General features: G+C 39.6%; 1 protein-coding gene across 1 annotated transcript in view; it reads right to left on the bottom strand.

Moving 5' to 3' along the window:
- Positions 1-14977: 14977 nt before the first annotated feature.
- NRPB7 (DNA-directed RNA polymerase II) overlaps positions 14978-15923 on the bottom strand; it is a 40926-nt gene continuing 39980 nt past the window's right edge. Inside the window, exon 6 of the mRNA XM_086518179.1 lies at positions 14978-15367. Within this exon, the coding sequence (XP_086374305.1) occupies positions 15302-15367 (66 nt within the window). The 3' untranslated portion in view covers positions 14978-15301. The remainder of the gene's footprint in view (positions 15368-15923) is intronic.

A 15923-nucleotide genomic window follows, 5' to 3' on the forward strand; every position in this document is an offset into this window, starting at 1 on the left:
GATGGCGTCCTCATAGGACCACATACATCACTGTGTACAAGCCGCAACTTTCGTGTCCCTCTAACTGAACCATCCTGCGAAAATGCAAATCTGTGCATCTTTCCAAGAACGCAACCTTCACATACATGTCTTGGTGGCATCTCCAATAAAGACAAATCATGCACCATATTATGACGTTGTAAAGTCATCAAACTGCCATAACCAACATGCCCAAATCTAGCATGCCACAACTCAGCATCCTGCATGGCCTGAGTCTTTATTTCTGCAATACATACCTGAATCTGCTTTTCATAACGATCTAGCACAAATAGTCCATTTTCCAGCGTACCTATAGTGATAAGAGAATAACCATTCTCTCGATCTCGTACAACACATTTGTCATCCTCAAAAATGACCCGAAGACCATTTTTTGCAAGAGAGGATACAGACAACAAATTCTTCTTGATCCCTGGAACATATAAGACATCTGGCAAGCATAAGTCTGAACCATCTGAAATGGTAATCAAAATCTTACCAACGCCTTTGATTGGATAAGAAGCATTATTTGCACATGTCACCTTCTTTCCTGTTGGAGCTGCATCCAATGAACAAAACAAATCCTTCCTTGAAGTAATATGCCTGGATGCACCACTATCAAAGTCCCAAATCATTTGTGTCTCCTTAACACTGTAAGCAAAAAAAATATGAACATACTAAGAAAACATAAGAATCCTACACAAAGTTTGCAGACTCTTCTTTAGTTGTAGAAGAATCACCAAAAGCTGAAACAACCAAACTTGACTCTTTCTTCTTTTCTTTAGCAGTTCGCTTTTTACACTCACTAATGTAGTGACCATGTTTCTTGCGGTAGTGACATTTACCTTTCTTCTTGGACTTGTCGGAATCACCTTTAGACTTCTCTGAAGACTGTCCTGCACCAGACTTGGAGTGATGAGCACTCTCTTTACCCTTGTTTTTGTTCTGTACAACAAGAGCATGATCCATACCATCCACCTGTAAAGACTTGTTCTTACGTGATTGATCCTCCTGCAATAGCAAAGCCACTAACTCTTCAAAACGAAGAGGCTCAGGATTAGCTCGCAAAGACAGAGTCAAAGAAGTCTGAAAAGTCAAATAAGATGGTGGTAGTGAATTGAGTGTTTTGGAAACCAAGTCTTTCTCTGGAATCACTTCATCAATGGTAAGCAATTGCTCTTTAAGATCCCTGATTTTTGTAAGATGCTCGACGATATCGTCACCTTCGTCCATCTGTATTTTGTCAAGTTGTTTCTTCAAAAACTCTATTCTGGCAACGTGTCTTTCTCCAAACATAGCTTGCAGAGTGTCCCAAGCATTCTCAGAAGTTTTGCAAGATCTGATATGTGGTGTGATTGTCCTCTTTATGGTTAAGGTAATCACAGCCATAGCTTGTGCATCTTTAGTATCCCATTTCTTTTGCTCTGGAGTGACTTGTGAGGGTCTTGCAGCAACAGCTACACCATGACCAGGCGTGGCAGGTGCAATGCTACCTGGACGAACTTCATCTCCAGATACATAATCCCACAATCCTTTACCAACCAAAACATGTTTGGCCATAAAAGACCAAAGAGAATAGTTGGTACCATCCAATTTGCCTTCGGATGTAAACGCACCAAAAATCTCTTTCTCCGTAGATTGAGCCATACTGTGGATGCACACAAGAGAGAAAAAGAACCTCCAAGAGATTCACAAATCTCCTCTCCAATGCAAGCAAAACTCTACACAAAATCTCAGCACAAAGCTAAGACAAGCTCCTTCCCAAAAGAACTGTTTACCTGAAGAAAATTTGTCAAAAAGCACACCCTCTTGATCTAAACGCCTCCGAAAGTAACTTCTGCTACGCTGCTCAGAACAAAATTCTGAGGGCTTGAACTGCTTCAAAAGGGGGGTAAAACCTCGGGTCACCTACTGAGAATACTCCAGGAACGTCGAGGATGCTCCCACGAGAAAATTTTCCGAAAACTTCCTGAAAACTGCGATTGCGCGCGCGGATGCGAAAACGCAAGTAGAGGCTCTGGAAATCACCTTGCTTTGATACCAATTGTTGAAGATGATGAAACAGGAAACAGAAGGAAGATAGCAACTCAGAGTAGGAAGAAGACGGAGAAGGAGAAGACACAGAGCTTGCGTACGAGATCTCTGTAGTCTATCTCTCTGTATTAGAATAATAGAGTATTTTCAAACTCAGAGCTACAAAGCTTATATGAGACCCTAAGAGATAAGGTGTCCTTTCACACCAGATGTCCAGGGAAAAAACCCAGTGGGAGAAAAGTGCCCCTGGTGAAGCGTGTATACACACTAACACTACTACATGTCTACAATACAATGTATATGATTGGTTTGGTGAAATCCATCAAGCAACGTCCTCGAAAAGCAAAAAACGGCTCGAAAGTTACAAAGCGTCAAATTCGACATACGAGGCCAAACTGACTCCAAATGAGCCAGAATTGGACAGGTTGCTTCACGAAAATGTTATGGACAAGTCCAAAGCCTCAAAGGTGACCGACCAACCCAACAGACAGAATAGTCACAAAAAACGGTGATTTCAGAGTCAACAAAGCACAAAGTGATGCCGGCATGACCAAACTTGACCAAATTCAATTTAGGACTTGTATTAGGTGTATGAAACATGACTAGGTCAAAACTTGTGGGTTTTGCAAATTTTTTGTCACTGAAGTTAATAATCGCGATTATTTACTTTTGCATCAGTTTTGCTTGGAAATTGTCAAATCATCTCACCTATCATGTTTACACACCTATTGTATGCCAAAAGTCAAGTATGAGCCAAAATGACCACCCATTACTTGTAAAATTGCCAAAAAACGCAAAGAAGTCTTTGCAAGCCAAAATTTGGGTTATGAACAACCTTTCTTGATCCAATTCATCTCATATCTCATACACAAGGTCTATACCATGCCTAGAACCAATTTGTACCAAAAAGTGTCAATTTTGGAAGAAAAGTTAATAATCGCGATTATTTACTTTTTGGTCAAAATTGGGGAATCTTGATATTTGGCCATCATACATCCAAAGTACATGTTGTGATAAGCCCACTAGCCAACTTTGAATCAATTTGGAGTTCAAAATCTCAAATTTCCCTTATATCTACTGTTTCAGAGACCTAAAGCCAAAATCTGGTACCATTTTCAACCTATGCATCCAAATGAGCCCATAATTCACTCAAAGCATGTATTCGGTATATACTTCAAGCCTATAAAGCCAAGTTTGCAAAAAGTTGGAAATTTTCCTCAGTTGTAAATAATCGTGATTATTTACTTTGGTTGTAAATTTTTGTTTTGACCATACAGTTTTGTTCCTTGCATGATTTCATGCATCTTTGCTTGTTCAAAAATTGATTTGAAGCAATTTGGACCAGATTGTCAGCATTTCAGTCTAAAAGGACATTCCAGAGAAAAATCCGACAAATTTGCTAACTTTGCACTCTATTCATTGAGCAGGAGCAATGCAAGCAGCAGAGAGGGCCAAGAGGAAGCTAAACCAGAAAGAGAAACTACAAGAACTGCCTGCGTATCAACTAGACCCCGAGTCAGTCAAAGTGGCAAAGGCATCCTACCTTTCTAAAGAGCAGCTGGAAGAGCACCACACTACGGTCTTCAGTGGCAAGTTCAAGAGTGAATAAGGGCATCAGGTGGAGTTGCAACTCTTGCCTAAAGAGGTCTATGATGTAGCTGCCAAGCCAAAAACCAAAGAGGCTAATCGTAGGTTGGGGCTCAGGCATTTCTACGAACAAGAGCCTTGCGGAGTGGACTTTCAGAAAGCTTACAAGCTTCTATCCACCATCAAAGAGGACGAAACCGCACAAATATCCACACCTAGGGGAACAAGGTCGAGGTAGTAATCACAAAAGAGATAGTGACAAAGGCACTCAGATTGCCCACTGAAGGAATGATCATGCGGACAAGAGACAGGAAAACCGTAGGCACATTTACCAAGGAGACAGCCGTGGCTACATTCGTTGATCTTATCCACAAACAGGTGGAAGAGCCAGCCCGTTTGTACCATCAACACTCTCATTTTCTAGCAAAAAGGCCACCAAGGTACACTACACCAAATCACGCCGTGGCCACCACCTTCACTCAGGTTCTTAAGTCAACAACAAGGCAGCCTGTGGACCACATGCAATATGTCTTGACAACCTTGAAGGGCACTAAGAAGGAAGACAAAATCACGTACTTGGGCGCGCCAGAGGTGTTGACTAGAATAGCCTATCATGCCATCGGCATGGCCGACAACCTACTGCCTGCCCCTGATCAGAATACATGGATTTTGGCAGCACAACCCTCTCCACGAGCTACAAGGTCAGATAAAAGGTCACAGAAATCAGATGATGAGTCAGCTAACAGCTCACCAGAGCGGCACAGCAGCGAGAACTCTGACAACGAAGAAAAGAGAGCTGGCTGCACACCAAGAGGAGTCAACTCAAAAACAAGTGCGTTTTGAAAGAGAAAAACAGGCTTACCAGCGAAGTAGGCAAGCACAAGGGAAGGACCCAGAAAAGTGGGTACCCACAGGACTGAAAGGACCTCGACCAAAGCATCATACCAGAAAAGAGGCAGGTGATCCCACAAAATATTTAGAAAGAATGTACCAACAAGCCGAGGCCATAAAGCTGAAAGAGGCAGAAGAAGCTGCAAAGAAAGCTGAGGAAATGGCTACACAAGAGCAAAGCCATGCATCTCCCCGACCCGCCTCACCGCCTCTGGAACAACAAGACCATCCCATGCCTAGCCCACCACCATCACCAGCAGGCAAAGGTACCAATGAAGAAGAAGAGACTAAAAAAGAGAAAGATTTTGGGTCCACCCAACGAACAAAATCTACACAAAAAGTTGACCACACCGACGGACATAAGGAAAAAGAACCCGAGCCAGAACCGGAGCAGGCAGCAGAAGAGACTCAAAAGCCGGAGGAAGAAACTAATAAGGAAGCAGATACAGAAAAAGAGCCTACCACTACACATGAGACGGAGCCCGAGCCAGAGAAGGCAGAAAGGCCGGCACATGAAGTGACAGTAAGGGTTGAGACCACACTATCCATAATTTTTAATAGTTGTAAAACATTTTTTGCATTGAATAAACTATGTACCTTTGACATACTATCATCCTAGTAGTAGTATATCTTTTGCATCTTGTGTTGTTGTATGATCAAACGTATTAAAGGAACTAAGTTTTAATTTGAACTTGAATTTAAGTATAAATTGATCTAAACCCAAATCAAAATAACTCAATGACTCTTTTTCAAACTTAATCTTATTACCAAATTTTATTATGTTTGATTGTGAATGATAATATTTAATTAATATTTGAAAATAGAGAACTTAATATAATTTTTCTAAAAATTTTATTTTTATTTTAATGTTATTTTTAAAATGTGTGTGTGTGTGCGCGCGCACGTGCGTGCATAGTGTGTTAAATTATGTAAAATGTATGGGTATCTTTATTTATTTATGTGTGTGTGAGAGAGAGAGAGAAAAGAAACGGGTAGTGCACTCACAAGTGGCCTAAGTGAGCACAAAACATTTGAGAGAATGCTGTCAAATCTACACACACACACACACACACACACACACAAAAAAAAAACAAAGAATTACCATAAATATACGAAATAATCTCACCTCCTTGTTGTCAATGAGTGTATGAGTGGAGATCTGAAGCCTGGTAAGTCCCAGAATAGTAGATTTGAAGCAAGGGAGAAGAGGAGAGCAAGAGAGTTTTGAAAAAAGGGGGCGAAACAGAAGAAGAGAAGCCACAATTCTCTTTTTGTAGGTGGCTTCGATGCAGGTGTCAATATGTCCATCGGTATGCACGTCGAAAAGTGCGTCGATATAAGCGTCGGTAATTCAAATTTTAAATCTTTTAAAAATTGGATCTCCCTCCACGTTTAGCAATGCATATACCGAGACCGACCAACGTCATCGGTAATTTGGCATCAATAATGAAGCCATCTCTTGTAGTGGTAGAAAAACCCAAAGAGGATTGTAAGGGACTTGTTATGTAGAAAATTGCATTGCATTGACAAAAAATCTGGACAAAAGGATGTAATTGTCTCTCTAGTATGGCCTACAGTGGAAACGGAGGCCAAAATGAGCCCGAATCAAAAAATTTAGCACACCATGCTCTACATGCAATACTCAAGGCTCACTCGACTTCTTGATGCTCACAAAATCTCACGCAATTTGGAGAAAGTGGGCCGGGCCGATGGCAACGTTAACGACTATGCCCGAAACGATGCAACCCACTCTAATACAAAGTGTTGAATTGTAGGGATACACACACAACTTGGAGAATATGAAGAAGCTCAAGGCACACAACAGAGAGTGTATCACCTAGTGCAAAAATAGAAAGTTCAGATAGCCCTAGAGTGATGGATGTATATGTAATGCACAGGGGGAAAAACCTCCTAGTGAGGGAAAAAGTACCCCTGGCAATTCTAAGTATGTTCACACACATCACTACCACATATAGGGTAACAATTCTTGCCACAACCAATTTTGCAAATATTAAACATCTAAGGATTCTAGAATCTTGAATTCAGCCTAAACATGAAATAGAATTTACTTTGCATCAAATCAAATAAAACCCTCTTTTTGCGATTAATGTATGAATTATTTGCACATTCAAAGCATTCATGCCATTAAGTATTTTAGCCTTCTTGTTTGCAATTAAATTTGGGATCTATTTGTTGTATAGGACTAAATAATTTATTTTCTTTTGTGGTTGGTCAAAGAGAAAATGGCTTGTTCTCTCTTCCTTGTGCAGTGGCCACCCTCAAGTTTCAATCCACCCTTTAAAGCTATGCTCTCTCTTCTATTGTGAAGAGAGTGGAGTTAGTTATGTGGCAAAAAATTTCCATTGGTTGCAAATTATCGGGGAACCTTTACGTTGGCGGCAACTCTCTACAACTTTTCAAGGACAAAGGCTCATTGATTGGGGAGATACAACCTTGGCAACTTCATAAAATCTTGCCTTGGTAGATTTGAATTTGGGTGGCCGATACTTTTTCGCCTAATATAAATTGTTAATCAATCAAATTGAGTTCACTAATAACCAAATTGCTAATCGGTCAAGTTGAGCTCATTGATAACCAAAAAGCCTAAATTATTTATTTTTCATAAAAAATTTACTATCGCGCTCCATTTAATTGTTGTATATGTTCTCATTATGCTCTATGCTAATTATCTCATCGTGTAAAAGAGCTAAATATTCCCCAATTAATGAGATTGTGGTGAGACCTTTCCTCACTCACTATTATTTGTGAATACATGGGGATTGAAACATTTGCAAACTTCACTCAATGACTTCAATGGCTATGGATTTCACACATTGCACGTCAAGGGCTACTTAATCAAAATGAGTCGTGGGGAATTATGAGGCCAATACATCAAGAATGGGACCGTGGTGCAATTAGAATAGCCTTGGCTGAATTTCTTAGATGACAACTATCTTCGCTTTCTTGATGAAGCTACATCAACCTACAATGCTTTGGGAATCCTAAAGAGGAATTTTGGAGGAAAGGGGAAGCATCTTGAAATGTGTGTGTGCGCACGCGGATGCATACGTGCATGCTTGTGTGGTGAGACATAAGAGAATCCACAGGGTTGTCACCTGTATGTACCTTCACAAGCTCGATCTGCTTATCTATCAACACATCTTGAATGAAGTGATACTGCACATCTATGTGATTCATTTTGGAATAAAAAACAGAATTTATTGCCAAATTGATGGCGCTTTTACTATTGCAATACAACATTGGAATCGGTTCCACTAAACATGCTTATCACAATGCTTTCTTGCTAGCCTTTGACACTGCAACACACTCAATCTTTGTAGCCGAAGAGGATGTACAATTTTGAAGAAATGATCTCCAAGAAATAGTCCCTCCAGCAAATATGAAAATATAGCTAGATGTAGACTTCATGTTGTCTACATTACTTGCATAATCCACATCTACGTACCCAACCACGAATGCATCATTGTTCCCAAAGTGTAAGCACTTGCTTGTTGTACCTTTCAAGTACGTGAGGATATGTTTCATTGCATCCCAATGTTTCTTGCCTGGGTTATCATGTAATGGCTCACCACCTCCACTGCAAATACAATATCTGGCCTCGTAGCCACCACAACATACATGAGACTTCCCACAATTGAAGAGTACAAAATCTTAGCTATCTTGGCCTTTTGAGCATCAGACCTAAGAGAATCATTTTTTATAAGTTCAAATATGTTGACTTGGGGGTACTCGATGCCTTCCCCCTCTACATATTGAAACAGGGCAAGACCTTTTGAATGTGCGAATCTTGGGAAAGCTCAAGAATACCCTTTGACCTATCATGCTTGATATGCATATCAATAAAGTGACTAGCTTCTCCAAAATCCTTCATGGCAAAAGTCTGTGAATCAACATTTGCTTCAAATTTGCAATCTCGTCGTGAGTGTTTCTCTTGGCGATTAACATGCCATCGCCCTATAACCTAAGAAGAATAAGTGATCCACCACCGAGCTTCTTTGTGTATAAGAGGTGATCCTCGTGACTCCGTTTATATCCATGCCACTACATGAAAGTAACGAATTTTTTATACCATTGCTTGGAACCTTACCTCAAGCCATAAAGTGCTTTCCTAAGTTACAAACAAGCTCTTCTCTGTTTGGATCAACAAACCCTTCAAGCTATTGTATGCACACATCTTCCTTAAGATCTTCGTGAAGGAAAGTTCTCTATAGTTACTAGTGCAATCACCATACACAAAGTAGTCATCTTGACCATAGGCGAGAAGATTTCATTAAAGCATACATCTTTTGATTGCTTGTAACCTTTAGCTACAAGTCTAGCCTTATACTTAGGATTTGGATCTCCTGATGTATACTTCTTCGTGTAAATCCATTTGCAAGGTAACTCTTTCCTTCAAGAAATTTGACCAATATCCAAGTCTCATTACTGACAATCAAATTGTATTTTGATTGCATTGCTTGGTCCTACTTGTCCATCTCGTCCATTTTTATGGCTTCTTAAAAACAAGCCAGTTTTTCACAGTTAGTTAGAATAAGATAATTCAAACGTGGCTGAAAATGCTCAGGTGGATTTAAGGCACGTCTACAGCATCTCAATCCGTGACTACTACTATCTGATCTCTTTCTAGAATTCTGAGTTTTGACTGAATCACAGGCAACATTTTCAAATGTGACTCTCTTGTACTCTACTTCTTTGATAGGCTTCTTAAGCATTTTGGACTCATTTAATATGACATTCAAACTTCTAATGATCTTATAAGATTCTGGGTACCAAGGACTATAGCCCACCTCTCCATCTAAATCATAGCCAATGAAGATACATTTGTGTAACTTTAGCTCAATCTTTCTTCTAAGATATTTTGGCACATGTATATGCCTCGCAACCAAAGACACATAAATGATCATAGTGTGGGTTCTTGCATGACCACAACTCCTTTAGAATTGTGTAATTCAATGTTGTACTAGGTGATCTGTTTATAATGTGAACCACTGGCAAAAAACCTCGGCCCAAAAACCTTAAGTTTACCATAGAAAGCATACTTGTGACCCTCTTCTAAATCGTGCGATTCATTCCTTCAACTACTCCATTTTGGGTAGGTGTATAAGGCGCAATAAACTATCGTCCAATTTCTCTTCTAGCACAGAAGATTGCAAACTTCTTCAAGACATATTCTCTCTTATTGTTAGTCCTTTAAGCTCTTGATCTTCTTGTTGCTTGACTATTTTTTAACTAATGCAAGAAACTTTTGAAATGCATAATAAAAATCATTCTTGTGTTTCAAATACTACACCCACACCTTCCTAGCAGAGTCATCTATGAAGGCCACAAAATAGCTAGTCCCAATGGCAAGTATACAAGCCTAGTTTGTTTGCAATAAATGCAATTCTCACATACAAAAAATCAATAAAACTAAACACAAGTAAGTAACCAAAATTTGCTAGAGTCTTCATTCCCTTCTGAATCATATGGCCTAGCTGGCTATGCCACAACTTTGTAAATGGCAGCTTGCCTATAGAAATAAATTAACCTTTCACATAAGATACATGCATGGAGTAAAGAGTACCATGCTTATGACCTTTGAAAAAACCACAAGATTACCCTTCTTGATCATCCAAGATCTACTTTCAAAGATAGTAGTGTACCCCCACATCTAGTTGTCGAGTGGATATCAAGCTCTTTGCTAGCTCGAGTACATGTTTGACATTGTGTAGCATAGACTCTATGCCATTCTTCCACACCAACTTGATGTCTCCAACTACATCCAGCACATAAGACTCTCCAAGTTTCACTATGCCTTGAGTCTTCGCATAAGTAGAAAATTGACTTCTATGCGATGTAACGTGAAAGATCACAACAGAATCAATGACCCGATTATGTGCAAAAGTGGCATTTTGTGTGACGAGCATCTAGGCTAAGATCTACTGTGAATACCAAAATGTCAAAAACATTGGTCTTGACTCTTGGCTACATTTATCTCCTCAAGTTTAGCCTCGCTCTTTGTGTCATTGTCATACTTCTTCTCATTTTGAGAAATTTTCGTGTCTATACCATGATCTACAATTCTTCTTTACATACCCTTTCATATAGCAATAATAGAATTCTACATTGTGCATGGAACCACTGCAAAAAATCTTACTAGATTTAACACAATTATAAGTGCGACTTCACTGCTTCTATGAGTTAGCAACATATGCATCACTACCCTTAGTAGCTCAATAGATTTCTTGGTAAATATCTTCCGTGAGAAGACCACCAACCACATCATTGTAGAGCAACACACCTCTTAGCGCAGAGTTACTTATGGGTGTGCAGAAATTGTCCCATGAGGATGGTACATAGCATAACAAAAAGATAGACTACACATTTCCTCAAACATTCAATCCATGTGACATCAACTAATTGAAAGTTCTAGTGGATTCATTTAAGTGTTCAGAAATTCTACCACTTTTATTCATACAAAGCTCTCATTTAGTAAACCTTGTTACTTGCTCTCATATACGTTGCACAATTGTCACATAAGGCTTTAAAAGTTGCTTCACTAACAATAGGGAAATATATTGACTCTATCAGATGTAAACGGATAGTATATTCAGCTTGGGCATCAAATGCTTTCCATTGGGCATTCGTGTAGCCATCGTCCTCTTGTCGCTCAAAGAGTGGCTCCAATTGACTCTTTTGGATCAAAACTTCATGAATCTTCTCTTTCCATATGGAAAAGAAAAACTTGTCTCAAAAACTTGTGCCAAAGCCTAGATGATTCCAAAATTCTGTCTCAACATGTTGCTCGAAGTCGAAAAGTCCTCTTCGAATCACTATGCGCATGGGTTTGATCTTCCAACCGCCTCTAGCTTTGTCTCAACTCTGTGTGAGCGCCTCCGAGCTATGTCTGGAGTGTGTGTGCATGCCGAGCATGTCTCCAATTCCCGATGTCAAGGAGGAAGTCCCTTTGTGGTTGTGGGAAGCCTCTCTTTGAGCTCTGCGTTGTTTCTTGATTGTTCCCTTGAGACTAGTCTTCCAGTGCTATCTTAATCTATTGCATATGTTGGGATGTTGCGCAAACTCTTTTTTCTCCTTGTGTTAAAAAATTTCAAGCTTAAACACTTTTTTGCCTAGCCATGCTTGTATTAGAAATCGACCCTACCTACAATTGAGCTTCAGTGCTTCCTTTGTTGCTCAACTTGCGTTGCTGCTAATGAAAACATTCTCAAGAGCTTGCGTCCCTAGCTTGTGAACGCCCAAGCACAAGTTGATTTTAAAGACAAGGTTGCAATTCTACTGAGCGCATTTCCAAAAGAGTATGACCAGACGTTACACTCTTATGCGATGTAACGTGAAAGATCACAAGAAAATCAATGACCGGATTATGTGCAAAAGTTGCATTCTGTGCGACAAGCATGTATGCTAAGATCTGTTGTGAATACCAAAATGTCAAAAACATTGGTCTTGACTCTTGGCTACATTTATCTCCTCAAGTTTAGCCTTGCCCTTTGTGTCATTGTCATACTTCTTCTCATTTTGAGATCTTTTCGTGTCTATACCATGATCTAAAATTCTTCTTTACATACCCTTTCATATAGCAATAATAGCATTCTACATTGTGCATGGAACCACGAGAATTTATGCAAAAATTCTTACTAGATTTAACACAATTATAACTGCGACTTCATTGCTTTTGTGAGTTAGCAACATATGCATCACTACCCTTAGTAACTCAATAGATTTCTTGGCAAATCTCTTCAGTGAGAAGACTACCAACCACATCATTGTAGAGCAACACACCCTTAGGCGCAGAGTTACTTATGGGTGTGCAAAAATTGTCCCATGAGGATGGTAGAGCATAACAAAAAGATAGACTACACATTTCGCCAAAAATTCAGTCCATGTGACATCAACTAATTGAAAGTTCTAGTGGATTCATTTAAGTGTTCAAAAATTGTACCACTTTTATTCATACAAAGCTCTCATTTAGTAAACCTTGTTACTTGCTCTCATATACGTTGCACAATGTGTCACATAAGGCTTTAAAAGTTGCTCACTAACAATAGGGAAATATATTGACTCTGTAAGATGTAAACGGATAGTATAATTAGTTTTGGCATCCAGTGCTTTCCATTGGGCATTTGTGTAGCCATCGTCCTCTTGTCGCTCAAAGAGTGGCTCCAATTGACTCTTTTGGATCAAAACTTCATGAATCTTCTCTTTCCATATGGAAAAGAAAAACTTGTCTCAAAAACTTGTGCCAAAGCCTAGTTGATTCCAAAATTCTGTCTCCACATGTTGCTCGAAGTCGAAAAGTCCTCTTCGAATCACTATGCGCATGTGTTTGATCTTCCAACCGCCTCTAGCTCTATCTCAACTCTGTGTGAGCGCCTCCGAGCTATGTCTAGAGTGTGTGTGCATGCCGAGCGTGTCTCCAATTCCCGATGTCAAGGAGGAAGTCCCTTTGTGGTTGTGGGAAGCCTCTCTTTGAGCTCTGCATTGTTTCTTAATTGTTCCCTTAAGACTAGTCTTCCAGTGCTATCTTAATCTATTGCATATGTTGGGAAGTTGCGCAAACTCTTTTTTCTCCTTGTGTTAAAAAATTTCAAGCTTAAACACTTTTTTGCCTAGCCATGCTTGTATTAGAAATCGACCCTGCCTACAATTGAGCTTCAGTGCTTCCTTTGTTGCTCACCTTGCGTTGTTGCTAATGAAAACATTCTCAAGAGCTTACGTCCCTAGCTTGTGAACGCCCAAGCACAAGTTGATTATAAAGACAAGGTTGCAATTCTACTGAGCGCATTTCCAAAAGAGTATGACCAGATGTTACACTCCTCAAAGAGAAAGAACCACTGCCAAGTTGGAAGATTTCATCAACTCATTGCATGAGATTGCATGAGGAGGAAAGAAAGATTAACAAGAAGACTAGATAGCTCAAAGGTAATCAAGAAATTCTTGTTTCAACGTCTTAAGAGTTGTGTACCATGTGGAAAGATCAATTCTTTCAACAAACATTGTTTTCAAGAACAATTTGCCCAAAACTAGTGTGTGCTATAGCCCAATCCACAAAGGACTGCCTATAGCTTGTTTTTCAAGATCTTAACCATCACATATTTAATTTCAAAAGGATGAAATTGCTTGTAGAGTGCTCCTTATAATGGGAACGGAGGTCAAAATGAGAAATGTAACCTATATAGGCAATGGAGGTCTTGAAACTAGAATAACGTAATGTAAGTATAATCATGTTAGATCTAATTGGAAATGTAGAGCTAAAAAAATTCCCACTCTTCTCATGGATTTTTGCTTGTTGCAAGTCGAAATGCAATGATCACAATGTACACACACGTTATTAGGTCAAAAAAGAGAAGACAAGTTTGATGAGAAGGGAGGACTCTCTCTCTCTCTCTCTCTCTCTCTCTCTCTCTCTCTCTCTCTCTCATATTGAAAAATGAAATGAAAGAACACGCTTAGAATTTTTACTCGACATTTTCAATATAATCAAAAGCACAATCTACAAAAAAAACAAAACCGCACAATCCTAAAAAATAAACTCATTTAAGGTTGAAATGACACTGCGAGAGGTAACCGTTTAACAAAATGGCAAGAGCATAAATTGTAATGACATCGTATGAACACACAAGGTTAAGTGCAATTGAGTCAAAATATGAATGCATGTTGAAAAGAAAGAGAAATCGCCCTATTCATTTAGATAAAGATATAGTGATTCTATAGTCCATATGGCTTAACATTGACTCGTTGAAAATACAACTCACAAAACATTCTAGTTTGTTTTCATTATGATCTAGCTAATGCTTCCATGTAGTTAATGCCCATGGTTGACATAGCTCCTGAAGAGAAAGCAATACATTTTTACCTTGAGACAATATGTGAATGCTCTACCACAATCCTATGTACAAAATCGGCATATCAAAGCTCTTGAGAGCACCTTCGGATATGATAGGAGTGGCGAGTGCAGTAAAAGGAGAGAAGGTAGCACCAATGTGTCACCAATGGTGATCCCAAAGGCATCATTGATATCAACATGTATTCCACTTCCGTGGTACAAATCGTCATTCTTAGCACATGCTTTCAGTCAGGTTATGAAAGAAATTCGAGCCATCACTTTCTTCCTCCCTATGTTTGACATGTCCAGCTGATCATGCTTCTTTCATAACCATGTCAAAGGATTTGGAGCTACTCCATGAGACAGGAAACCCGTGAAGCTTACCGAACACTCATCGGGCACATAAAGATTGAAACTATATAGTGTACGAGCACGCATGTGTGTGTGTGTGTGTGTGTGTGTGAGAGAGAGAGAGAGAGAGAGAGAGCATGTGCGGTCATACTTGACCCCATTTGCAACTTAGTTTCGAACACTCATACTGTACAATAAACCGTCATTGTTATCTCAAAGAAAACATAGAGCTAGCTATACACCGAAAAAATTAGCTGCCTCAACTGAACGATGGTATTGATACCTACTGAAAAGTAGGAATACAATCAATCTCTTCAATAAAATCTGACAAGTTTCTAAACATTGCACGTCACTATGCCAATCTTGGATTCAAAGTCACATATACTGTTGTTAGAATTTGAAGAGAAAATATGAAGGGAGTCGGCCCGGAAAATGTGTGTATAGAACATGAGATGTTCCACTAGACCAACTAGAGCATCAATCCAAGGATCATTCCAATGTACAGTCATCCAGCTCCCCTTTCCTTTGTAAGGACAATTGACAGGCTCAACATTTGATACGCGCACCTGTTTTGACCATTTACCCTCCTGCTGTTGGATCACCAATGAGGCCTAAGAAGTCATCCTTGATAGTGCCAATGCAAAACTGCAACACCCACAATAAGTTACTAGCATGATGATATTACTGTACTATTCTAGACCGATTTGATAGCCTAAAGGACAGAATTGAACAAAACAGACCTTATTCATGAGGCCCCCATAGTTGGATAGGACGTTGCAAAAGACAAACTCTCTCTCTCTCTCTCTCTCTTTGACAACAAAGGAGGCTGATTTCTATTCCTTGAGAAGTCCCTCAGAACACCCAAATGGTGCCGATCCTAAGGGCAAGTACATCACTGATTACAAAGCAGGCCCAAAGGCAATAATCTGGAAGCTGTAAAAACTGGAACTAACGAGCCACATGAAAGCCAGGGCAAAACCTCTCCTAAAGAGAGTAAAAGTGGCCCAGCAAGCTCAGTGGAGAGCAGATGATAGCAGCCTCTGAAAGATAGGCACTTCCACCAAGAGCAAACTCCTTTGATGCAAAAAAAACATTCAGTACCCATCATGAGCACTTTCCAGAGCATAGAACCCTTTTTTGCCAAAGTACAAAATTTTCACTTATTTATTAATAAGTGACTTTTGTTGGAAAAGTAAGTAGG

This window comes from Adiantum capillus-veneris, chromosome 8 (genome assembly GCF_014529385.1).
Source record: "Adiantum capillus-veneris isolate H3 chromosome 8, ASM1452938v2, whole genome shotgun sequence".
Taxonomy (NCBI): domain Eukaryota; kingdom Viridiplantae; phylum Streptophyta; class Polypodiopsida; order Polypodiales; family Pteridaceae; genus Adiantum; species Adiantum capillus-veneris.